Source organism: Mobula hypostoma, chromosome 11 (assembly GCF_963921235.1).
Source record: "Mobula hypostoma chromosome 11, sMobHyp1.1, whole genome shotgun sequence".
Taxonomy (NCBI): Eukaryota; Metazoa; Chordata; class Chondrichthyes; order Myliobatiformes; family Myliobatidae; genus Mobula; species Mobula hypostoma.
Window position 1 is genome coordinate 62,226,844 of NC_086107.1, and position 24,035 is coordinate 62,250,878.

Below are 24,035 nucleotides of genomic sequence, written 5' to 3' on the forward strand. Positions count from 1 at the left end.
CTTGATTGGCCCAATAATTTTGCTCTAATCTTGTTCAGTGTACCAATATGTAATAGCTCATAATTCCTAAAGATGAGTTGCTCATTGACCTAACTGAGGCAATCAAATCCAGAAGGACCCAGTTCTGATCAACACACACAGTACACACAAAATGCTGGAGGAACTCTGCAAGTCAGGCAATAGCCATGGATTGGAATAAATAATTGATGTTTCAGGCTGAGACCTTCTGATCAGCAGGTGTGAACAAGGATCACTGTGGAAGTCCTATGAAAGACTTTAGTGATCTTTAATTCCTTTTTGATGATGATATCTGTGGACATACCTGCATGCAGACACTGAGTAAAGAGACTCTGGTTAACCAGTGAAGTTTTGCAGTGACTGCACATTGTCACACTCACTTAATGCACATCGTCTCAGCTACAAGCTGAAGAACTGCAACCCAGATTAAACAAAGAGATTCGTGTTAATGAAATCATATTCCAGTGATGGATTAAACACAGTAGGAAAGCAGAAGGAAAGGAAGAAATAGGATGGGAAATCTTTTAACCTGCATTTAAAATGTATTTAGTTATTTAATGTGCAAAATTGAAAATGCATTTTTTCTGTTTCAACAATAAAACATGAACTATAGCTTTAAAAAGAGGATGTTTAATTATACTCAGAAAATAAAACTTCATGAAGAAGTCTTTTTCTCAAAGGTCTTCACTCCTAACATGCTCCTGCTTTATTTACAGGCTGAGGGATTCCCACAGGATCACCATCAAGGTGATTCGCAGGATGCAGTATTTTGTAGCAAAGAAGAAATTTCAGGTGAGTGCCTAATGATAGAAGGGAAAGTCAAAAAAATATTTCCCATTGTTTCATTTGGACTCTGTAGGAACGGCTAGCAGAGGTAACCATCTTCTATAAGGCTGCAAGTTCTACCCTTTATTCTCTGGGCTCCTTAATGGAGGAGATTATTTCAACGAGGAATGGAAGAACAGGCATTGCTGAAACTCGACCTGGATGAATATAAATTATTTCTCTCTCTGCCAATGACCTTGACTCTTCAACTTCAGCACCTATGTATATCACTTTCCACTAACACATTCCTGTTTCTTTTCACCGACTCTGCAGTCACTTCCATCCCTTGTGTGAAGTTACTTGATGACAAGATAAGAAGCCAGTCTGTTGCAAATCTTTGACCCATTTTTTAACTAATGCCTTTCCTAGATGATGCTGTGCAAAGCAGTGACCATTTCTGCATGTTCTGCTCTCCCTCACTTTTACCATTTATTTTACTTTGTGCAATTAATTGCATATTAGACCTGTTGTATATTTATTGTCAGTACTCAGTTTGGTCGCAAGGTCACACAGCAGCAACACAGGTCCTTCAGTTCACAGAATCCATATTGACCAGAAGGGGCCCATTCACTCTAATCCTACATTAATCCTATTTTGTTCTCACACATTCCCATAAAACAAACCCTCGGCATTTCCACTCTTTCCACACGTCGGGCCACTTACAGCAACCGACACGTCTTTGGGATGTAAGAGGAGGCTGGAGCACTCTGGGGAACCCCACGGCACAAATGTTCAAACTTCAGACAGACAGCACCACAGACCCAGACAGCACCAAGGTCGCTGGATCTCACAGGTAGCAGCGCTATCGGCTGCACCATTCATTTCATCCTTACCACTATTCTGCAGAACAAGCCCTGTCCCCTTTCCCTCAAGTGTAGGTGGAAGTGGGAGGAGGTGGAGGAAATTAAACATGTGTTCTCAAATGCTGCTGATCTTCAGCTGCTTCTCTCACACCTCCAGCACTCACCCTCACCAAGGTATTTATTGTGTCACCACTCTATGATACTATGTGTTAGTATTCCAAAGAAAGCATACTCCACTCTTTCAGCTAGTGGTGGTGATGCTTTGCCAGAAAAGTCTTGTGCTTAGTTCTCCCTGAGAGTACCACACTGAATCTTCTTGCAAATCAGAAGTCTTACTTGGATCATTACGCTATGTTAACAATTTTAAAATGAAAATACAACAAGTCAGATCAGACAAAGTAGGAAATGTCAGTTTCTAATGTTAAAACAAAGGAAGCCACCATGGTACCGCAATCCAGTTTTACTGGGCAAGGATCATCGTGGGTTCACACTGGATGGCTTGAGGATCCCTGCCAGGAAGTGGGTGCTTGGCAACAACAAAGTGTTGCACCATCTTAAGAGATAGAAGATAAAGGACCGCAGAACCTCAAAGGCTGGATTTGTTCATGATCTGTAGTCCTCACCTTCCATGAGAAAACAATCAGAAGCTCTGTATAGGTCACTTTCACTTTCCCTTTGCTGGGCGTGGGCCATTTCTGCTGTCCGTGGGTTCATTGGAAAGAAACGGAAAAACAGCAGATGTGAGGGAAATGGGTTTAGAGCCTGAATCGATGCTTGCTTGTGGAGATGAGACCAATTACGATAGGGGCAATGAAATTCAGAGTGGAGCAGTGTTATAACCCAATATTGCCCAATTTGCACCAGAATAATGTTTACTACTTATATCACAGAGCCCAGGGAGTCTAGATTCAAAGATGAAGGCACAGGATGGTGAACAATCCTGATGGTTAATATTATCAAAGGAGACACGAAGGCATTCCTTGTTGTGCTTGTTGCCCCATTTTTTGATTTAACAAGGGCTATTGCAGAGAGCTTGGAAACATTTGTAACATCACTCTTAGCTCTCACAACACATAAATCTCTCAGGTTCAAAGACTATGGCCCAAAATATTTACTTAGAGGCTGCCTCAGATCCAAAGATTCAAATATATTCATACCAACTGTTAAGTATATACATTTCTAACAGTGGGAAATTCTGGGAGCCATTCAGTGTGAAACAATTTCTGAAACATTTGGTCTCACAGACTGAGGGTTTTTCATTGCTGATAATAGGCTGAACTGAACCTTGCGTATGGATACCTCATGTTTGAGTTTTTGGAATTGATCATTCTGCACAGGCAGCTCCCACAGGTTTACAACAGCTTTGGTTTATTAATGTTACCAGAGCCACAAAAATCTTTATTTTCCTTGCCTGTGAAGCATAAAATTCCTCAGGACTCTATTAAACAGTCACAATTAGTTGATAATGGCTTGTACAATAATAACAGCAAATAAATCCACAAAACCCTAGGGAAACTAAGCTGTTACAGTCTGAGATTTAAAACTTCATTCTTGCATCAAGCCACGATATTCTATTGGGTGGGATTGGCCTTGGGTGATTATCCAAAGCAGAGAATAACACATTTCACAGTTCACCTGATTGACTCTCCATTAAAGTCAATGAATCATTATTACATTGTAGGGCTGGCTCTTTGCTTTAATCAATTTTATAGCCAAGACCAGTTCCACCTCATATCAATAATGAGAATAATCTTGGATACTATTGCATTTAAGGTAATAATATTCATTGACTTCCTGATGCCAGTAAGCATTTACTTCTGCCTTCACAGCATACTGGGGAGAAACACACCGGACTTTCCAAACTTGCTTTGTCTCATGGTTCTGCAAATTCTTCTTTTGTTTCACAGCAAGCCAGAAAGCCTTATGATGTCAGAGATGTAATCGAGCAGTATTCTCAGGGTCATCTCAACCTGATGGTGCGAATCAAGGAACTGCAGAGAAGGTATTTAACAGTTTACCCTGAGAATTGCTTGTAGAAAGTAAACAGGTTTCATAATGTGCAGCATACAGACTGGTGAATGTAAACTTCCAGGGCACTCTATATTCCTGAGCAAAGTCACCCATCTCCTCAAGTTTTCCAGCCTGACCCTACTGGACCCTATGTAGTTATGTCTTAAAATGACTATTGTCAGATCAGTAGCAAACGTCCAGTGTAACATAAGATCTATGCTATACTTGTTGTGTCGGGGAGGATTGGAAAGTAGGAACTAAGAGTAGAACAGTTCCGTGGATGTTGGGGGAGTGAGAAAACACTAGAAACACTGAGCAGTGCAGGCTGCACCAGTGAAGAGGGAAGGTATTGTTTTTAGTACTTTTCTTTGCTGCAATCATTGGTGTTGAGTATTGCAGTTTTCTTGGGATCAGTGACTTTTCCATCTCCCTACCCAAGAAATAGCCTGGGAATGAATAATTAATCAGTTATGGATTTATAGAAAACTGCAATATGAAAGGGAGCCAAAGTTCAAAGTTTAAAGTAAATTTATTGCCAAAGTACGTAAATATCAGCATACACTACCTTAAGATTCATTTTCTTTCAGGCATTCAGACTAGAACAGAAAAATCAAATAAAATCAATTCAGCCCACTATGACCTTGCTAGATAAAAAGAACTTTGTTTTAACCACTAATGCTGCTTCCCAGCTTTAAGTGTAGCCTTGTAGGTTTGAACTTAAATTAGTGCTCTCTAAATGATGGCTCTCTGCCAGAGCCAATATGGCTTCCTTAATCACTCTATTAAAATCTTTGGCCCACTGAGTTCATGCTGACCGGCAAATGATAAACGACACTAATTCAGTATCAGAATCGGGTTTATTATCACTGGCATATGCAGTGAAATTTGTTACTTTACAGCAGCAGTCCAGTGAAATGCATTAAAAATTATTGTTACAATAAAAAGTATATATATATATAAATTACAGTGTTAAAAGACAGCAAAATAATGAGGTAGAGAATCTGAATCAGTTTAATATCATTGGGATATGTCATGAAATTTGTCGTTTTGCAGCAGTGGTATAGTGCAATGCATAATAATTTAAAACACTAGAAATTACAGTAAGAAAATATAGAAAACCAGAGATTTTGATCAATTTACCGAGGATTTTTGTTTGCGATTCACATGCTCCTTTTTTCACAGTGGAGCCCAAAACACAGGGAAAATTTAAATCATGACAAACTAAAAACTCTAAAACTGAAATGTCAGCTGTTCAAAAGTATTCATCCTCTTTGTCTATTATTTAGTTGAACTGCCTCTTGAACACAAAAAAATCTGCAGATGCTGGAAATCCAAAGTAACACACAGAAAATGCTGGAGGAACTCAGCAGGCCAAACAACATCTCTGGAAATGAGTAAACAGTCAACGTTTTGGGCCTAGCCACTTCTCGCAGCTACTATGGCCAGCAGTCTTTTTGGATAAGTCTTGATTAGCTTTGTACAATATGATATAGCAAGATTTGCCCATTCTTCCTTGCAAGATTGCTCAAGCTGTGCAGGGTTAGTTGGGGAATGGTGGTGGACACCAATCTTGAGGTCTTGCCAAAGACATTTGATTGGTTTAAGGCCAAGGCTCTGACTGGTCCACTGAAGGACATCAATTTTCTTCATTTGGACCCACTTCATGGTTGCTCCGGCAGTGTGCTTTAGGTCATTATCTTGCTGAAAGACAAACTTCCTCTCCAATTTAAGCTTCCTGGCAGAGGCGAGCAGGTTTTTATTCAGGGTTTCTCTGTATGTTGCAGCATTCATGCTCCCATCAATCCTGACCAGATTTCCAGTCCCTGCTGCTGAAACGCAACTCCATAGCACGATGCTACCACACCACACTTTACAATAGCGATGGTATTATCTGGTGATGTGCAGCATTAGGTTTATGCCACACGTGTCACTTAGTGTTGAGGCCAAATAGTTCCACTTTAGTTTCATCTGACCACAAGACCTCTTCCACAGTTTTGCAGTATCTTCTAAGTTATTGTATTGCAAGGTCTTTAAGGGCAAGGATATGCTTTTTTTAAAAGCCAGATCTCCTTCCTTGCCATTCCTCCATAAATACCTTTTCTGTGCAAGGCCTTAGAGGTCGAGCTTTCAACTTCAAATCCAGTTGCAGCCGATGACTTCTGCAGCTCACTGTGAGGGACTGTTGGCATCACAGCAGCCTCTCTTACAAGTGCCATTCTTCTCCAGTAAGTTTCGAGATGCACCTGACCTAGGCAGTGCGGCTGTGGTTTCATAATTTTTCCACTTTTTCACGATGGATTGCACTGAACTTTGAGGTTTGTTCAGTGCCTTTGAGAGGATCTTGTACCCTTACCCAGGTTTGTGTTTCTCTGTTTTAATTTCCCTGACTTGTCTTGAATGCATTTCTGTCTTCATTTTGGTTTGCTTTGCGACCATACTGTTGGACCTCAAAGAGAGAGGGGATAGTTCTTTGTTTCATGCTGTCTGTGGGAAGAAGACTCTCAGGGATGTATACTGCATGCACACTGTTGTGACTTTGAACAATATCACCGAACAGACACTGAAGCTAATGGATATGGAGGTGTTTATTCTGCAAAAAACAAGCAGCAGGCATTATATTCGAGACAGCCTTGGAAGAAGAGGCTTGCCTGACCCAATATTACATGGCTTTTTTATATGCTAAAGATCAAAGGTAACAGCAGGGCAATTCTATAGTTATCCATAATGCTTCCATAATTTTCAAACACTTCCTTCTGCACACCCACACTCCAGACACCCAAAATGAATGTTAAACAGCATTGTCTCTCTCTAGCTGCATTTATGTAAATGCAGACATCAAATGAATGCTGTTTCCTGGTGTGCATTCAACCCCAGTCTGCATTTCCAGGAAGACCATTATTCTGAGCTGTGTTTTAAATTCAATCTACAATCCACACTCAAATCTAAAGACTGGTTGCTGTTGAAATTAGTATTTGCTATATACCCTAACCCCAGAATACGCCCTAATACACACTTCGATAATAAATATACTTTCAACAATTCAACCCTTGTACTTCCAACTTTGAACTTTGAATTTTATTCAAAGTATTCCTGTGAATTCATTGAAAGCAGTTACTCCTCTGGTTTTCTACATCAACAAATTGGGTGAGTGGGTAATGTAGTATATTGCCACTAAGTAATTATGTAGTAATTACAAAGGGGATGAATACTTCTCCAGCCTCACAATTTTAGTTTTTAATTTTTAGCAAATTGTTGACAGGTTTTGGAATTTTTCTACTGATTTTACATGATGCACAATGTTTTGTAGATTAGCTGAAAAATCCTACTTCAATATGTTTTAAATTTAGAAAATGAGACAATAAAATGTGAAAATAGTTGGGGGGCTGAATACTTTTTCAAGGCACTGTAAATTGAATTAAATAAGTGGAGCAAAAAAAAAGCAAACTAAATAGAAAAGTAGTGGGGTAGTGTACATGTGTTCATTGTCTATTCAGAGATTTGAAGGTGGAGAGGAAGAGGCTGTTCATAAAACACTGAGTGTGTGTCTTTAGGCTCCTGTACTTCCTCTTTGATCATTGCAATGAGTAGAAGGCATGTCCTGGGTATGGGAGTCCTTAATAATGGATGCCATGTTTTGGAGGCATTGCCTTTCAAAGGTATCACTGATGCTGGGGGGTGGGGGGACAGTGCCCGTGATAGAGCTGGCTGAGTTTGCAACTTTCTGCAACTTTTTCTGATCCTCTGCAGTGGCCCCTCCATGCCAGATTGTGATGCAATCAGTTAGAAAGTTGCTAGAGTCCTTGGTGACATACAGAGTCTCCTGAAACTCCAAATGAAATATAGCCACTGTCATGCCTTCTTTGTAATTGCATCAATATGTTGGACCCAGGATAGATCTTCAGAGATGTTGACACCCAGGAACTTGAAACTGCTCATCCTTTCCAGTGCCAAACCCTCAAAGATTTGAATGTGATACCTCAATTTCCCCTTCCTGAAGTCCACAATCAATTCCCTGGTCTTAATGATGTTGAGTGCAAGGGCGTTGTTGTGACACTATTCAACTAGCTGATCTACTGCATCTCACATTTTTACGCATCCTTGTCATTGTCTGAAATTCTGCCAACAGTAGTTATATCGTCTCCAAATTTATAGATTTTTTGTGCTGTACCTAGCCACAGAGACACGGGTGAAAAGAGTAGTGCAATGAGCTAAGCATGCATCCTTGCGGTGTGCCAGTGCTGACTGTCAGTGAGGTGGAGATGTTATTTTCGATCCGCACTGACTGTAGTATCCCGATGAAGGACGTCAAGGATCCAGTTTCAGAGTGAGTTACAGTGGCCCAGGTTTCGGACCTTGTTGACCAGTACTGAGTGTATAATAGTGTTGAATACTGAGTGGTAATCACGGAACAGCAGCCTGACGCTGTATTGCTATTGTCCAGGTAATCCAAGACCAAGTGGAGAGCCAAGGAGGCTGCACCCTCTGCAGACCGGTTGAGGCAATGAGCAAATTGTAACAGATCCAGGTCCTTGCTTAGGCAGGAGTTGATTCTGGCCATGACTGACCTCTGAAAACACTTCATCGCAGTAAATGTGAGTGCCACTTGGTGATAGTCATTAAGGCAGCTCACCTGCTCTTCTTGGGCAGCGGCATTACTAGTGCCCTTTAAAAGCAGGTGGGAAACTGTGACTGTAGATGTCTTTGAATATTCCCATCACTTGGCTGGCAGAGCTCTACCAGGTTCGCCATCAGGGCCTGATGTCTTTTGAGGGTTCACACTTTTGAGCGGTGTTCTGATATTTGCTTCCCAGACAGAGATCACAAGGTCAACAGATGTTGCAAGGATTCACACAGATGTAGCTTTATTCTCCCGTTCAAAGTGTGCATAAAAGGCATTGAGCTCATCTGTGAGTGAAGCATTCATGATGTTAGCTTTTGTCATTTAGGAAGTAATGGCCTGCAAACCCTGCCAGAGCTGACATGCATCTGTTTCCGTCTCTAATCTCAATCAGAATTGTTTTCTCACTCTTAAAATAGCCTTTCATAGGTTGCACCTGGAATTCTTGTGTAGTTCTGGATCACTGGTCTTGAATGCCACAGATCTAGCCCCCAGCAGACTACGAATCTCCAGGTTCATCCAAGGCTTCTGATCTGGGCATGTCTGGGGTATGTTCACAAAGGCACACACTCCTCCTCACAGGTCTTGATGAAGTCGGTGATAACTGTGGCATATTCACTCAGATTCAAAGACGAATTCCTGAATATTGTCCTGTCCACTGACTCAAAGCAGTCTTGTACCATTTGCCTCACTTGACCATACCTTCTTGGTCTTCACCACCGGTGCTGCAGTCTTTAGTCTCTGCCTGTATGCTGGGAGTAGAAGTACAGCCAGGTGACTGGACTTTGCAAAATGAGGGCACAACCATTCTTGAGGGTAGTATAACAGTGGTCAGGTGTCTTGGCTCCTCTGGTTCCACAGGTGGTGAGAGACTTCTTCAAGCTGGCCTGATCGAAACCCCCCACTGATAGGGGTAGGGTACTCTGTTTCATGACTGCTGGTCATGGTGCTCTGCTCCTCTAGTGCCACCTTTACATTGGTCAGGGGTGGAATGTACTGCGCTACCAGAATGACAGCAGGTAACTCCCCTGGCAGATTAAATTGAGGACAGTTGTACACTGGATGTTCCAGGACAGGAGAGCAGGACTGAGACAGAACCGTCACATCTGTGCGTGAACTGTGTAAGTTCAGGGATTTAAGGGCTCTTCAAGCTCTAGTATCTCCTCCCTGATGGTAGGAATGAGAAGTGGGTGTGTCCTGGATAGCGAGAGTCCCAACTTTCTGACACACCACCCCGTGAAGATGTCCTTGATGGTGGGGAGGCTGGTACCCATGATGGAGCTGGCTGTGGCTACAACTCTCTGTAGCTTTTTTTTAGATCCTGGGCATTCAAGCCTTGGGAAGAGGGGAGAGGATTCTGAGTGGTCGCATCTGAAGGTGATTCAACCACTCAGAACGCTTTCCGCAGTATGAATGTAGAGCGACTAGAGCAGTGGGTTAAGCATGCGTTCTTGAGGTGTGCCTGTGTTGATTGTCAGTGAGGATGAAATGCTATTTCTGATCCGCTCTGACCTGCGGTCTCCTCAAAGGGAGGTCAAGTATCGAGTTGCAGAGGGAGGTACAGAGGCCCAGATTTTGAAACATCCTGCACAATCCTACATGAATCTTAGTCAATCCTTCATATTTCTATACAAATCCAAGTTTATTCTCCCCACACTCCCATCTTATTGTATCTTGGCATTTCCTGGAGGGACAGAGTACCCAATGCAGAGGTTCTCCCTCATGCCAATCTCTGTATCGTGTACACCCTGCTCAGGCAGCATAGGTTTTGCTGGCTGGTCCATGGCTGCCATTTTCAGGGTGGCTACATCCCAAAAAACATCCTCTACAGTGAGGTGGCTTCAGTCAAGAGAACCACTGGTTATCCTCAGCTCTGGTACAAGGATATCTGCAGGCAGGACATGAAGGTGCTGGACATCAACACTGAGTCCTTGGAGGAATATGCAGCCGACCGCACCACGTGAAGAAGCACCCTGAAACAACACCTTAAGTAGGCGAGGAAAAATTCCTGAAAGCAGCCAAAGGGAAACAGGCCCATAGAGAGGAACGCTATGTCTCCAGCAGGGATGGACCACTTCATATGTGACCTTTGCAACACAAACTGGCACTCCTGCATTGGTCTCGTCAGCCTCAGACGGCACTGAACCAGCAACGTAGATAGCTAGGACAAAACATCCATGGTCAACCTCAACCGACGGAGGGCCACACTCCTATAAACTTTCCCCCAACCCCCCCAAGATTCTGCCACTCACCTACCCACTAGGTGCAATTTACAGCAGCCAATTAACCTGCTAATCTGCATGTCTTTGAAACGGGGAGAAAAGCAGGGCGCCCGGGGAAACCCATACCGACACAGGAAGAACGTGCAAACTCTGCACAGACAGTATCGGAGATCAAGATTGAACCCAAATCGCTGGGATCTGGTATCTATTCGATGCAGCACTCTGCCATTTTAACTTATCATTCTGCCCATCTTAAACGTTTTGTGCATCGAATAAATCTTCCTTTAACGTAGAAGCAATCCTGTTATGGTACACACCCAACCATACTAGCCCCTTTGGTTTAGACATTCCAGTTTTCCAGCGTATGGATAGCTGGTGCTGTCCCTTTAAAGATCCTGGTCTGCTCCACTAATTGGCAGCCATATCTTGGCACCAAGATTTGGAATTTAAAGAGCACCTGAACTCGGGTTCGGTGCTCAGTCATCAGCTCAACTTTGGTTCAGCCTGCTATTGCATTTAGGATTTCCGTCTCCTTTGGATTCTCAACTAGTTTCATCAAGTTCTGGTGAAGAGTAAACCTGCAACCTTGAGGACAGTAAGGAAATGGTCGGAGGAGGCTTATGAGGCGCTCCAGGGTTGTTTTGAGGTGACAGACTGGCAGACACTCTGTGAGCCACATGGAAAGGATATTGATGGGCTCACAGGGTGCATCACTGATTACATCAACAGTGTGGACTGCAATGTTCCGACAAGAACTGTCCTTTGTTATTCAAATAACAAGCCATGGGTAACAAAGGACATTAAGGACATCCTGAACGTTAAAAAGAGAGCGTTTAGAGATGGAAATAGGGAGGACTGAGGGCAATATGGAGTGACCTGAAAGCCAGGATCAGGGAGGCTAAAGACAGGTACAGGAGGAAGCTTGAGTGGAAACTCCAGCAGAACAACATGAGAGAGGTCTGGAGTGGGATGAGGACCATCACTGGGTTCCGGCAAACTAGCAACAGAGGAGCTGAAGGCAGTGTGGACAGGGCCAACAAACTTAACCTGTTCTTTAACAGATTTGACATTGTGGCCCCTGCCCATCCTCCACATGAGTCATCTGTTGTCGGCCCCCAACCAACACGTATTCCACTCTCCGCTCCTACCCCTCCTCACAGTCCCCCACCCTGCTCTCATGACTATACCCCTTCCCCACACGAAACCACCACGGTGGGCTTCATGGCTGAATAGGTGAGAAGACAGCTGAAACGTCTCAACCCAAGCAAGGCTGCAGGACCGGATGGTGTCAGTACCAGGGTGATCAAAGCCTGTGCCCCTCAGCTATATGGAGTACTTTGCCATGTCTTCAACCTGAGCCTGAGGCTCCGGAGGGTTCCTGTGCTGTGGAAGACGTCCTGCCTTGTCTCTGTGCCGAAGACGCCGTGCCCCAGCGGCCTCAATGACTACAGACCGGTGGCATTGACCTCCCACATCATGAAGACCCTGGAGAGACTTGTTCTGGAATTGCTCCAGCCTATGGTCAGGCCACACTTAGATCCCCTCCAGTTCGCCTACCAGCCCTGACTAGGAGTTGAGGATGCCACTGTCTACCTGCTGAACCATGTCTACGCCCACCTGGACAAGTCAGCGAGCACTGTGAGGGTCATGTTTTTTGACTTCTCCAGTGCGTTCAACACCATCCGCCCTGCTCTGCTGGGGGAGAAGCTGACAGCGATGCAGGTGGATGCTTTCCTGGTGTCATGGATTCTTGATTACCTGACTGGCAGACCACAGTACATGTGCTTGCAACACTGTGTGTCCGACAGAGTGATCAGCAGCACTGGGGCTCCACAGGGGACTGTCTTGTCTCCCTTTCTCTTCACCATTTACACCTCAGACTTCAACTACTGCACAGAGTCTTGTCATCGTCAGAAGTTTTCGGATGACTCTGCTATAGTTGGATGCATCAGCAAGGGAGATGAGGCTGAGTACAGGGCTGCGGTAGGAAACTTTGTCGCATGGTGTGAACAGAATTATCTGCAGCTTAATGTGAAAAAGACTAAGTTGCTGGTGGTAGACCTGAGGAGAGCTAAGGCACCGGTGACCCCTGTTTCCATCCAGGGGGTCAGTGTGGACATGGTGGAGGATTACAAATACCTGGGGATACGAATTGACAATAAACTGGACCGGTCAAAGAACACTGAGGCTGTCTACAAGAATGGTCAGAGCCGTCTCTATTTCCTGAGGAGACTGAGGTCCTTTAACATCTACCGGACGATGCTGAGGATGTTCTACCAGTCTGTGGTGGCCAGTGCGATCATGTTTGCTGTTGTGTGCTGGGGCAGCAGGCTAAGGGTGGCAGACACCAACAGAATCAACAAACTCATTCGTAAGGCCAGTGATGTTGTGGGGATGGAACTGGACTCTCTGACGGTGGTATCTGAAAAGAAGATGCTATCCAAGTTGCATGCCATCTTGGACAATGTCTCCCATCCACTACATAATGTACTGTTTGGGCGCAGGAGTACATTCAGCCAGAGACTCATTCCACCAAGATGCAACACAGAGTGTCATAGGAAGTCATTCCTGCCTGTGGCCATTAAACTTTACAACTCCTCCCTTGGAGGGTCAGACACCCTGAGACAATAGGCTGGTCCTGGACCTATTTCCTGGCATAATTTACATAGTACTATTTAACTGTTTATGGTTTTATTACTATTTAATTATTTATGGGTGCAACTGTAATGAAAACTAATTTCCCCCGGGATCAAAAAAGTATGACTATGACTATGACTGTGACTATAAGTTCTCAACTAGCGTCTAGTCAAGAAACCCCCTCTTGTCTCAGTCCCGAAATCGCATCTCGATTCTAGTCTTGGTTACTCCAACACTTGGGTCCTTACTATCCTCATCTAGGCCTCTCGTCACAGATCCCAGCCTGATCAGTCATTCTCGTACCCAATTTCCTCCAACCTCTGCCACTATCCTCGGAAGTCTCTTCTGTTTCCCTCTCTCAGGCCTTCATCCATCCTGTAAGACAGTAACCAGTACCGATGCGGCCTAACCTGGGCTTTGTACCATTTTATATAATCTCCTGCTTTACTCATCTAAAGCTCAAACAATCAAAATCATCTTTATTGTCACTGTCTTAAATTACAAAATAAGGGAAAAGTACAAAAAGAAGCAATGTTGATAGGCTCATAGACAATTGACAAATCTGATGATGGTGAGGAAGAAGCTCTTTCCAAGTTGTTGAGCGTGGGTCTTCAGGCTCCTGTGCCTAAAACCCTGATGGTAGTAAAGAGAAGGGGGCATGTCCCAGAAGGTGAGTTTTTTTCATGATGGATGCCACCATCTTGAGGCAAAGACTCTTGAAGATATCCTTGATGGTGGGGAGGGTCGTGCTTGTGATGAAACTGGCTGAGTCTGCAACCCTCTACAACTCCTTCTGATTCTGCACAGGGGAGCCTCCATGTCAGGTGATGATACAACCTGTCAGAATGCTCTCCATGATGCAGCTGTAGAAATTTGCTAGTCTTTGGTGACAAACCAAATCTCCTCAAAGTCCTAACAAAGTTGGGCTACTGGCATACCTTCTTCATGCATCGGTCTGTTCGGTCCAGGATAGATCCTCCAAGATGTTGACACCCAAGAATGTAAAGCTCACCCTTTCCACCATTGATCCCTTAAGGAGGACAGCTGCATCTTTCTGCAACTTTCCCTTCCTGAACTCCACAATCAGTTCTTTGGTCTTCTGACAATGAGTGCGCAGTTGGCATTGTGATGCCACTCAGCTAGCCGATCCATTTCACTCCTGCATACCTCCTCTGAGATTTTACCACCAACAGTGAAGGGAACCTGTTTTCTTGTAAGCAGCCTGCATAGCACTCCAAAAACATCCTGTTCCTTTCTAACCTGCTACTGTCCTTTCACAGCTTTGCAATCAACATCTCTTCTGTGGAAACACAGAACACATATAAGATCTATTAATAACCACAGAGCAGATTTTCATTGTGAAAGGATGCAAAAATATAGATGTCTTCTAAGGCCTGAAAGTATCAAAGTCAATTTCTGTCCAGTTACCAATAACAAAAACACTCTTCAAATGCTTTTTAGCATTTTGTTAAATGAAATTATAACTAGTCTAGTGAACTGTAGCAATAAGGAAATACAGCAGATTCGGGTTAATTGGGACCAGTACATCTTGGCCCAATTAAGCAGATGCCCCAATTAGGTAGTGGACAATTCAACAGCCATACTTGAGCATAGAATTGAGAACATCAGTCATAGAGGAAGTTCAAAAGCAAGAATTGAAACATTGTCCATCCAGGAGGAGGTGGTGTAGGTGGGCAAGTACTGACATTTGAGAGAATGAGATGATATAAGTTAAGATATATGGAAACCGACTGTCCTAATGACGGTGTGGATTAGTGGTCCAACAGTCAAATATACAGCCACAGCTGTAAGCAGTTGACAGAGAGAGGGATGGAAGTCGTGACTCAGCAAGGAATCTTGTGCCAAAGAATGAAGACAACTGCCTCTGCCTTCCTAATGCTAAATTAATGGACACTTCCGCTTCCTCTGTACAGAATGCTACTTAAGTGGTCAGAGAAGTTGGACTGTGGCTATGAAGCAATAGGAAATGCAGTTTCAATTTTATTTTGGAAGTAAATGTTCCATAAAACATAGAACAGGGCAGCTCAGGAAGAAGCCCTTTGGCCTTCCCTGTATGTACCAACCACGATGTCAGTCTATCTAATCCGATCTTCCTGCACGTAGTCTGTATCTCTCTACCCTTGCCTGTTTAAATGTTTTGTCTAAATATGTTTTTAAATGTTGGAACCATATCTGCTTCTATCACCTCTCCTGAAAGCACATTTCAGGTATTGACCACTTTCAATGTAAAGCTGGCCTCACATATCTCCTTTAAGCATATCCCCTCTTACCTTAATGCCACACCTTCTATTATTTGACATTTCCACCGTGGGATAAAGACTCCAGTAATTATCTCTCTCATCATTTAATGGATATCTATTGGGCTTTCCTTCAGCAGCCAACAATTCAGAGGAAACAACCCAAGTTTGTCCACCAACGGGGCCTGATGAAGCGTCTTGGTCCAAAATGTTGACTATTTATTCCTTTCCATGGAGGCTGCCTGACCTGCTGACTTCCTCCAGCATTTTGTCTGTGTTGCTCTGGATGTCCAGCATCTGCAGAGTCGCTTGTGTCCAAATCTGTCTACCCTCCATATAATTAACACACTTTAGTCCAGGCAACATTCTGATGAACATCTGCTCTCTCTCCGAAGCCACCACATTCTTCCAGTAGAGTGGTGATCAGAATTGTACTCAGTACTCCAAATGTAGCCTAATTAAAGATTTACACAGCTGCAACACGAGCTCCCAACTTTTATACTCAATGCCCCAAATGACAAAATCAAGCATGCCATTGGCCTATCCACTTGTGCTACCACTTTTAAGAGCAATGGACTTGCACCCCAAGATCCTTCTGTATATCATTGCTCCTAAGGATCCCGTTGTTAATTGTGTACCTTTCATTGTGCATGAACTATCAGCAAAGATGGGGTCTGTTCGTCAGACAGCAGAGGACCAGTGTATGGTGACAGAGTAAGCTTCCTGCAGCCTGGCAATCTATTGATTTCCCATCCAAGTACCTCAGGCGGGGCCATTCATTTAGGGAACCTATTGAGCTGAGCTGTCTGCTGCTACTGAACTGGTGGCAATGGCAAGCACAAAGATCTGGCAAAATCGACACACCAACATAATACAGAAGAGACAGAACAAAGCAACAGTTAAAATACACATCATACATTGTTCGTTCTGTGCTGTAACAGACCTTAACAACTCTGAATATTCATCACTTAAGGAAGTGAGTGGCAGCGATGTGGTATTCTACGAACCTGAACCAAGGGACTACACAGTATATCTCTGACCACATCCCCTTCACACAAATGGATCACCCCCCACCCCCCAAGTCATCTTAAACATATGTTCTGTCTGCTTCAGGCAATTGCTGCTTATGCTGACAGAACTGCAGAGCAGATGGAATTGGTGTATGGCACTCCACATTCTTCTTAGCTTTAAAACAATTCTATCCAGATTGGAAAACACTGCCACTTCCTGCTTGCAGGTGTTGATAAAAAACAGGCAGAAGCTTGTTGAAATTGTCATTTGAAAGTAATGCTGAAACTGACATTAGATTTCACAATTCTGTTAGCCAAATCATTCTGGCTCAACAAAGCGATCTGCAGTTACCCGAACAAAAAAAGCTGCAGTTGTGTTTGCACATGGTCATGGCAGCAAATACAGTATATGTTATTTTCTCATCTCTTCTGCCACTCAAAGCACTGCAGCCAAAAACACATTGTCCATAGAGTTCACTGAAATAGACAATGAAATCCACCTCTAACAAGGCAGCACAGTGGTGCAGTGAATAGAGCTGCTGTCTCACAGATCTGGAGACCTGGATCCATTCCTGACTTTGGATCCTGCCAGCGTGGAGTTTGCACATTCTACCAGTGACTGCATGAATATCCCTCTGGTTTCTTCCATGCCCTAACAACAAGTGGGTTGACAGGTTAATTGGTCACTGTAACTTACCTGCAATATGTAAGCGAGAGGTAGAACCTGTGGGAAGCTTGTATTGGGAGAACAAATTGAGCTACAGATATACCATGAACACCGTTTGGTATGGGGAGGGGAGGGGAGTTCTGTGCACAGGATTGAAAGAAGCTTCGGCAAGTTGTAAAATTAGTCAGGTCCATAGTGTCAGCTTCCATAGTGTCCAAGACATCTTCGAGGAGTGCTGCCTCAAAAAGGTGGCATCCATCATTAACTACCCAACACCACCAAGGACATGCCCTCTTCTAATTGGCACTGTCAGGAAGGAGGTACAGAAGGCTGAAGTCACACACTCATTGATTCAGGAACAGCGTCTACCCTTCTGCCATCTGATTTCTAAATGGACATTGAACCCATAGAATCATAGAACATTACAGCACAGAAACATGCCTTTTGGCCCTTCTTGACTGTGCCAAACCATTTTTCTGCCTAATCCCACTGACCTGCACACGGACCATATCCCTCCATACACCTCTCATCCATGCACCTGTCCAAGTTTTTCTTAAATGTTAGAAGTGAGCCCATATTTACCACTTCATCTGGCAGCTCATTCCACAGTCCCACCTCTCTCTGTGTGAAGAAGCCCCCCCTAATGTTCCCTTTAAACTTTTCCCCCTTCACCCTTAACCCATGTCCTCTGGTTTTTTTCTCCCCTAGCATCAGTGGAAAAAGCCTGCTTGCATTCACTCTATCAATACCCATCATAATTTTATATACCTTTATGAAATCTCCCTTCATTCTTCTACGCTCCAGGGAATAAAGTGCTAACCTATTCAACTTTCCTCTGTAACTCAGTTTCTCAAGTCCCGGCAACATCCTTGTAAACTTTCTCTGCACTCTTTCAACCTTATTAATATCCTTCCTGTAATTTGGTGCCAAATCTGTACATAATACTTCAAATCTGGCCTCACCAATGACTTATACAACCTCACCATAACATTCCAACTCTTATACTCAATACTTTGATTTATAAAGGCCAATGTACCAAAAGCTCTCTTTACGACCCTATCTACCTGTGATGCCACTTTTAGGGAATTTTGTATCTGTATTCCCAGATCCCTCTGTTCTACTGCACTCCTCAGTGCCCTACCATTTACCTTATATGTTCTAACTTGGTTTGTCCTCCAAAGTGCAATACCTCACACTTGTCTATATTAAACTCCATCTGCCATTTTTCAGCCCATTTTTCCAGCTGGTCCAAATCTCTCTGCAGGCTTTGAAAACCTTCCTCACTGTCCACTCCATTATCAGCAAATCTGCTGATCCAACTTACCACATTGTCATCCAGATATTATTATAGATGACAAATAACAATGGACCCAACACTGATTCCTGCAGCACACCACTAGTCGTAGGCCTTCACTCAGAGAAGCAATCCTCCACTACCACCCTCTGGCTTCTTCCACTGAGCCAATGTCTAATCTAATTTACTACCTCTCCATGTATACCTAGCGACTGAATCTTCCTAACTAACCTCCCATGCGGGACCTTGTCAAAGACCTTACTGAAGTCCATGTAGGCAACACCCATTGCCTTCCCTTCATCCACTTTCCTGGTAACCTCCTCGAAAAACTCTAATAGTTTGGTTAAACATGACCTTCCACGCACAAAGCCATGTTGACTCTCCCTAATAAGTCCCTGTCTATCCAAATACTTGTAGATCCTAACTCTCAGTACTCCTTCCAGTAATTTACCTACTACCAACGTCAAATTTACTGGCCTATAATTTCCCGGATTAGAGCCTTTTTTAAATAACGGAACAACATGAGCTATCCTCCAATCCTCCGGCACCTCACCCATAGATACTGACATTTTAAATATATCTGCCAGGGCCCCTGCAATTTCAACACTAGTCTCCTTCAAGGTCCGAGGGAATACCCTGTCAGGTCCTGGGGATTTATCTACTCTGATTTGCCTCAAGATAGCAATCACCTCCTCCTCCTCAATCTGTATAGGTTCCATGACCTCACTGCTTATTTGTCTTATTTCCATTGACTCCATGCCAGTTTCCTTAATAAATACAGGTGCAAAAAAAACATTTAAGATCTCCCCCATTTCTTTTGGTTTCATACATAGCCGACCACTCTGATCTTCAAGAGGACCAATTTTATCCCTTACTATCCTTTTGTTCTTAATATACCTGTAGAAGCTCTTTGGATTATCCTTCACCTTGACTGCCAAAGCAAACTCATGTCTTTTTTTAGTCCTCCTGATTTCTTTCTTAAGTATTTTTTTTTGCACTTTTTATACTCCTCAAGCACCTTATTTGCTCCCTATTTCCTATACATGTCATACATCTCTCTCTTCTTCTTTTTCAGAGTTCCAATATCCCTTGAGTTCCTTATTCTTATTCACTTTGCCTTTAATCGTGACAGGAACATACAAACTCTGCACTCTCAAAATTTCTCCTTTGAAGGTTTCCCACTTACCGATCACATCCTTGCCAGAGAACAACCTGTCCCAATCCACGCTTTTTAGATCCTTTCTCATTTCTTCAAATTTGGCATTTTTCCAGTTTAGATCCTCAACCCAAAGACCAGATCTATCTTTATCCATAATCAAGTTGAAACTAATGGTGTTATGTTCACTGGAACCAAAGTGTTATTCCTACCCTCACTGGCATGTGGCACAGGTAGCAATCCTGAGATTACCACCCTCAAGGTCCTGCTTTTTAACTTCCTACCGAGCTCTCTATACTCACTCTTCAGGACCTCCTCACTCTTTCTTCCTACGTCATTGATACCGATGAGTACCGTGTCATCTGGCTGATCATCCTCCCACTTCAGAATGCTGTGCACGCGATCAGAGACATCCCTGACCCTGGCACCCAGGAGGCAACAAACCATCTCTGTCACGACCACAGAACCTCCTTTCTGTACCTCTAACTATCTGCGCCTTGTAAGGCATGAAAATGCCCAACGCAGGCCTCTCACGGTCTGAGTCGACGTTCCCCTCCCTATATATTGATTTAGAAAACTTTCCTGAACACATTTTACAAACTCTAACCCATCTAGACCTTTAACAGTATGGGAATCCCAAACAATATGTGGAAAATTAAAATCCCCTACTATCACAACTTTATGTTTCCTGCAGTTGTCTGCTATCTCTCTGCAGATTTGCTCCTCCAATTCTCGCTGACTATTGGGTGGTCTATAATACAACCCCATTAATATGGTCATACCTTTCCTGTTTCTCAGCTCCACCCATATGGCCTCAGTAGACAAGCCCTCTAATCTGTCCTGCCTGAGCACTGCTGTAACATTTTCCCTGACTAGCAATGCCACCACCCCCCACCCTTCATTCCTCTGCCTCTATCACGTCTGAAGCATCGGAATGCTGGAACATTAAGCTGCCAGTCCTGCCCCTCCTGCAGCCCAGATTCACTAATGACTATAATGTCATAATTCCATGTGTCAATCCACGCCCTCATCTCGTCAGCCTTCCCCACAATTCTCCTTGCATTGAAATAGACACACCTCAGAAGATTATTACCACCACACACAGCCCTTCTATTTGTGACTTTGCATGAAATTTTAACATCATGTATTTTCATCCCTGCTCCACTATCTGCTCTGGTACTCTGGTTCCCATCCCCTTGCAAATCTAGTTTAAACCCTCCCCAAAAGCACTAACAAACCTCCCTGCAAGAATATTGGTCCCCTTGTAGTTCAGGTGTTACCTGTCTCCCTTGCACAGGTCCCACCTGCCCCAGAAGAGGTCCCAATGATCCTGAAATCTGAAACCCTGCCCCCTACATCAGTCTCCCAGCCACTTGTTCATCCACCAGAGCATGCTATTCTTACCCTCACTGGCACGTGGCACAGGTAGCAATCCTGAGATTACCACCCTCGAGGTCCTGCTTTTTAACTTCCTACCAAGCTCTCTATACTCACTCTTTCTTCCTACGTCATATATCCTACGATGTGTACCATGGCATCTGGCTGATCACCCTCCCACTTCAGAATGCTGTGCACACGATCAGAGACATCCCCGACCCTGGCACCCGGGAGGCAACAAACCATCTGGGAGTCTCTGTCACGACCACAGAACCTCCTTTCTGTACCTCTAACTATCAGGTCCCCTATCACTACTGCTCTCCTCTTCTTCCACTCTCCCTTCTGCACTGCAGAGCCAGACTCAGTGCCAGAGATCCGGCTGCTGCAGCTTGTCCCAGGTAAGTGATCCCTCCCAGCAGTATCCAAATCATGTTGTTGAGGGGAATGGCCACAGGGCAACCCTGCTCTGCCTGCCCTTTCCCCTTCCCTAGCCTGACGGTAACCCAATTACCTGTGTGCTGCTCCTTTGGTGTAACTACCTCGCTGAAGCTACTATCTATCAACACTTCATTCTCCCGAATGATCCGGAGGTCATTCAGTTCCCTAACGCGGTTTGTTAGGAGCTGCAGCTGGATGCACTTCTTGCAGGTGTCATTGTCAGGGACACCGGAGATCTTCCTGACTTCACACATCCTGCAAGAGGAGCATCCCAACATCCTGCCTGGCATTCTCTCTTCTCTAAACAAACAAAACAAAACTTACCGGAACCTTCCCTCGCCTCTGCCTGTTCACGCCGAAGCCTGTTGAACCAAAGCCGTCCCACTCTGCTCCCTCTCACTCCGCTGCCTGCTGTATATGGTGGTCTTTTTTTTTAACCTTTGGCACTCTACGTCATGCACCTGTGCAGTCTAGCCTCTTTTCCCCGAGCAGTGTAAAAAAAAATGTCTTCTCTCTGAGATTCCTTACTCCTTCTCTCTCAGCCTCTTGCTCTGACTTAAAAAAGACGGTTGAAAATTACACTCCGTTTTAAACCTTTAGCACTCTACATCACGTGCCTATGCAGTCTAGCCTCATGAACACTACCTCACTATTTTTTTAAATTTGTTTTTTGCACTACTTACTGTAACTTAATTATTTAATATACATATATATACTTTCTGTATTATCATGTATTGCATTGTACTATTGCCACAATGTTAAAAAATTTCACGACATATGCCGGTGATACTAAATCTAATTCTGATTCTGATTCTGAATTAGATTCTGTAGGATTTGTGTAGGTGAATACTTGATGGTCAGTGTGGACTTAGTGAATGAAAAGTCCTGTGCTGTGCTCTATAATGCGATGACACTATGACTTTTATACATTTCCATTTGTGCTTTAAAAATTGGGATAATATTAATGAAGGTGAACTGCTCAAACAGAAAGCCAGTTCTGCTAAATTGCAAACGAGGCAATGGAACTTGAATTTGATGCTCAAAATGAGTATGAATCATTTCTTAAGCTTTGACATTCAATTTAAAAGAACGAAATCTGACTTTCCATGACACATCACATATCTAAGACAATTCCTGTTCAACTTTGACTCATAATAACACTGGCTGTAGGCTCAAGCCAATTCAGAAGTTGGCACATAACTCAGACCGATGTTCCTGTGCAGCCTTGTTGGAGTGCTACACTATCAGAAGTTCTGTTCTATGCCTGAGACTTTAAAGTCCTTTCAGTTGAACATAAATGGAATATTGAAAGAAGAGCATGAAAATCTCTTGGCGTCTTGGTTAATATTTGTTCTCAGTCAACATCATTAAAACAGATTAATGAGTAATTAATCTCTTGATTATTTGGGTTCTTACTGTGCATAAATTAGCTGCTGCATTTCACTCCTTTACCACACTTGAGAAAGTACTTAATTGACCATAAAGCTCTTAAGATGCCCCCCAGATTTGAAAACATTGCATGAATACATGTTTGCTCTCTTTTTGAACTGCTCACCAGGCCTTACAGCAGATGGCAAAGAACTGTTATCAAGGCACTCCTTATGTGAACAATCAGGGTTTTTATAACGGTTTTCAAAGTTCCATATTCAAAATTCAAGATTGTTTAATGTCATTTCTGGTACACAGTGTAAGGAGAATGAAATAACAGTTACTCTGGATCCAATGCAGCATATAAAAAATACACACTAAGATAAATAGCACAAAAACACAATAAATATAAGTGCAAAAGATAGCTTATCTGCTTAGGTTGATTATATGTGCCTGAAGTGATATCTACAGGAGTGGCTTTATGTAAGGTGACCCGACAGGAAATAATAAAGTTGTGGTGTTGGGAGGAGTGGTGTGGTGGGCTAGTGGATGGAGGTATTGATCAGCCTTACTGCTCGGTGAAAGTAACTGTTTTTGATTCTAGTGGTCCTAGCATAAATGCTATGTATCCTCCTCCCTGATGGGAGTGGGATAAACGGTCCATCAGCACAGTGGGTCGGATCCTTCAAGATATTTCTGGCCATTTACTGGCACCGTTCTGTATATATGTCCTTGACGGAGGGGAAGCTGGTGCTGGTGATGCATTGTGCAGCTTTGATTACCAGCTGTAGACCCTTCCTGTCTGCTGCATTGCAGTTTTCCGTATCATGCAGTGATATAGTATGTTAGGATGTTTTCTACCGTGCATCTGTAGAAAGTCGTGAATATCCTCAGAGAGCAGAGGTGTTGGTGAGCTTTCTTGATTGTGCAGAATGTGTTCTGGGACCATGAGAGACTGTGCGAGATGTGCACTCCCAGGAGTTTGAAACTGCTTGCAGTCTCCACTGCCGTGCCATCGAGGTAAAGAAGTGTGAGTGGTAGGAGTCTTCCTGAAGTGGATAACCATTTCATTTGCCCTATTGATGTTGAGTAACTGGTTACTGACCTGGCACCAAGCCTCGACTTCTTCCACCTCCACTCTGTAGGCTGTCTCATCATTTTTGGGAATGAATCCCACAACTGTCATGTAATTGGCAAACTTGACAATGTGATTATGTGGGTGTTTGGCCGTGCAGTCATGTATGAATAGAGTGTACAGCAATGGGCTCAGCACACAGCCCTGGGGGCATCCATGTTGTCGATGATGGGGAGGGAAGTGCGGTTTTGCATCTTGT

General features: G+C 43.6%; 1 protein-coding gene across 1 annotated transcript in view; it reads left to right on the forward strand.

The window, feature by feature from the left end:
* Positions 1–24,035, forward strand: part of LOC134353791 (potassium voltage-gated channel subfamily KQT member 1) — an 876,116-nt gene that overhangs the window by 530,151 nt on the left and 321,930 nt on the right. Inside the window, exons 13-14 of the mRNA XM_063062179.1 lie at positions 735–810; positions 3,554–3,648. Of these exons, the coding sequence (XP_062918249.1) occupies positions 735–810; positions 3,554–3,648 (171 nt within the window). The remainder of the gene's footprint in view (positions 1–734; positions 811–3,553; positions 3,649–24,035) is intronic.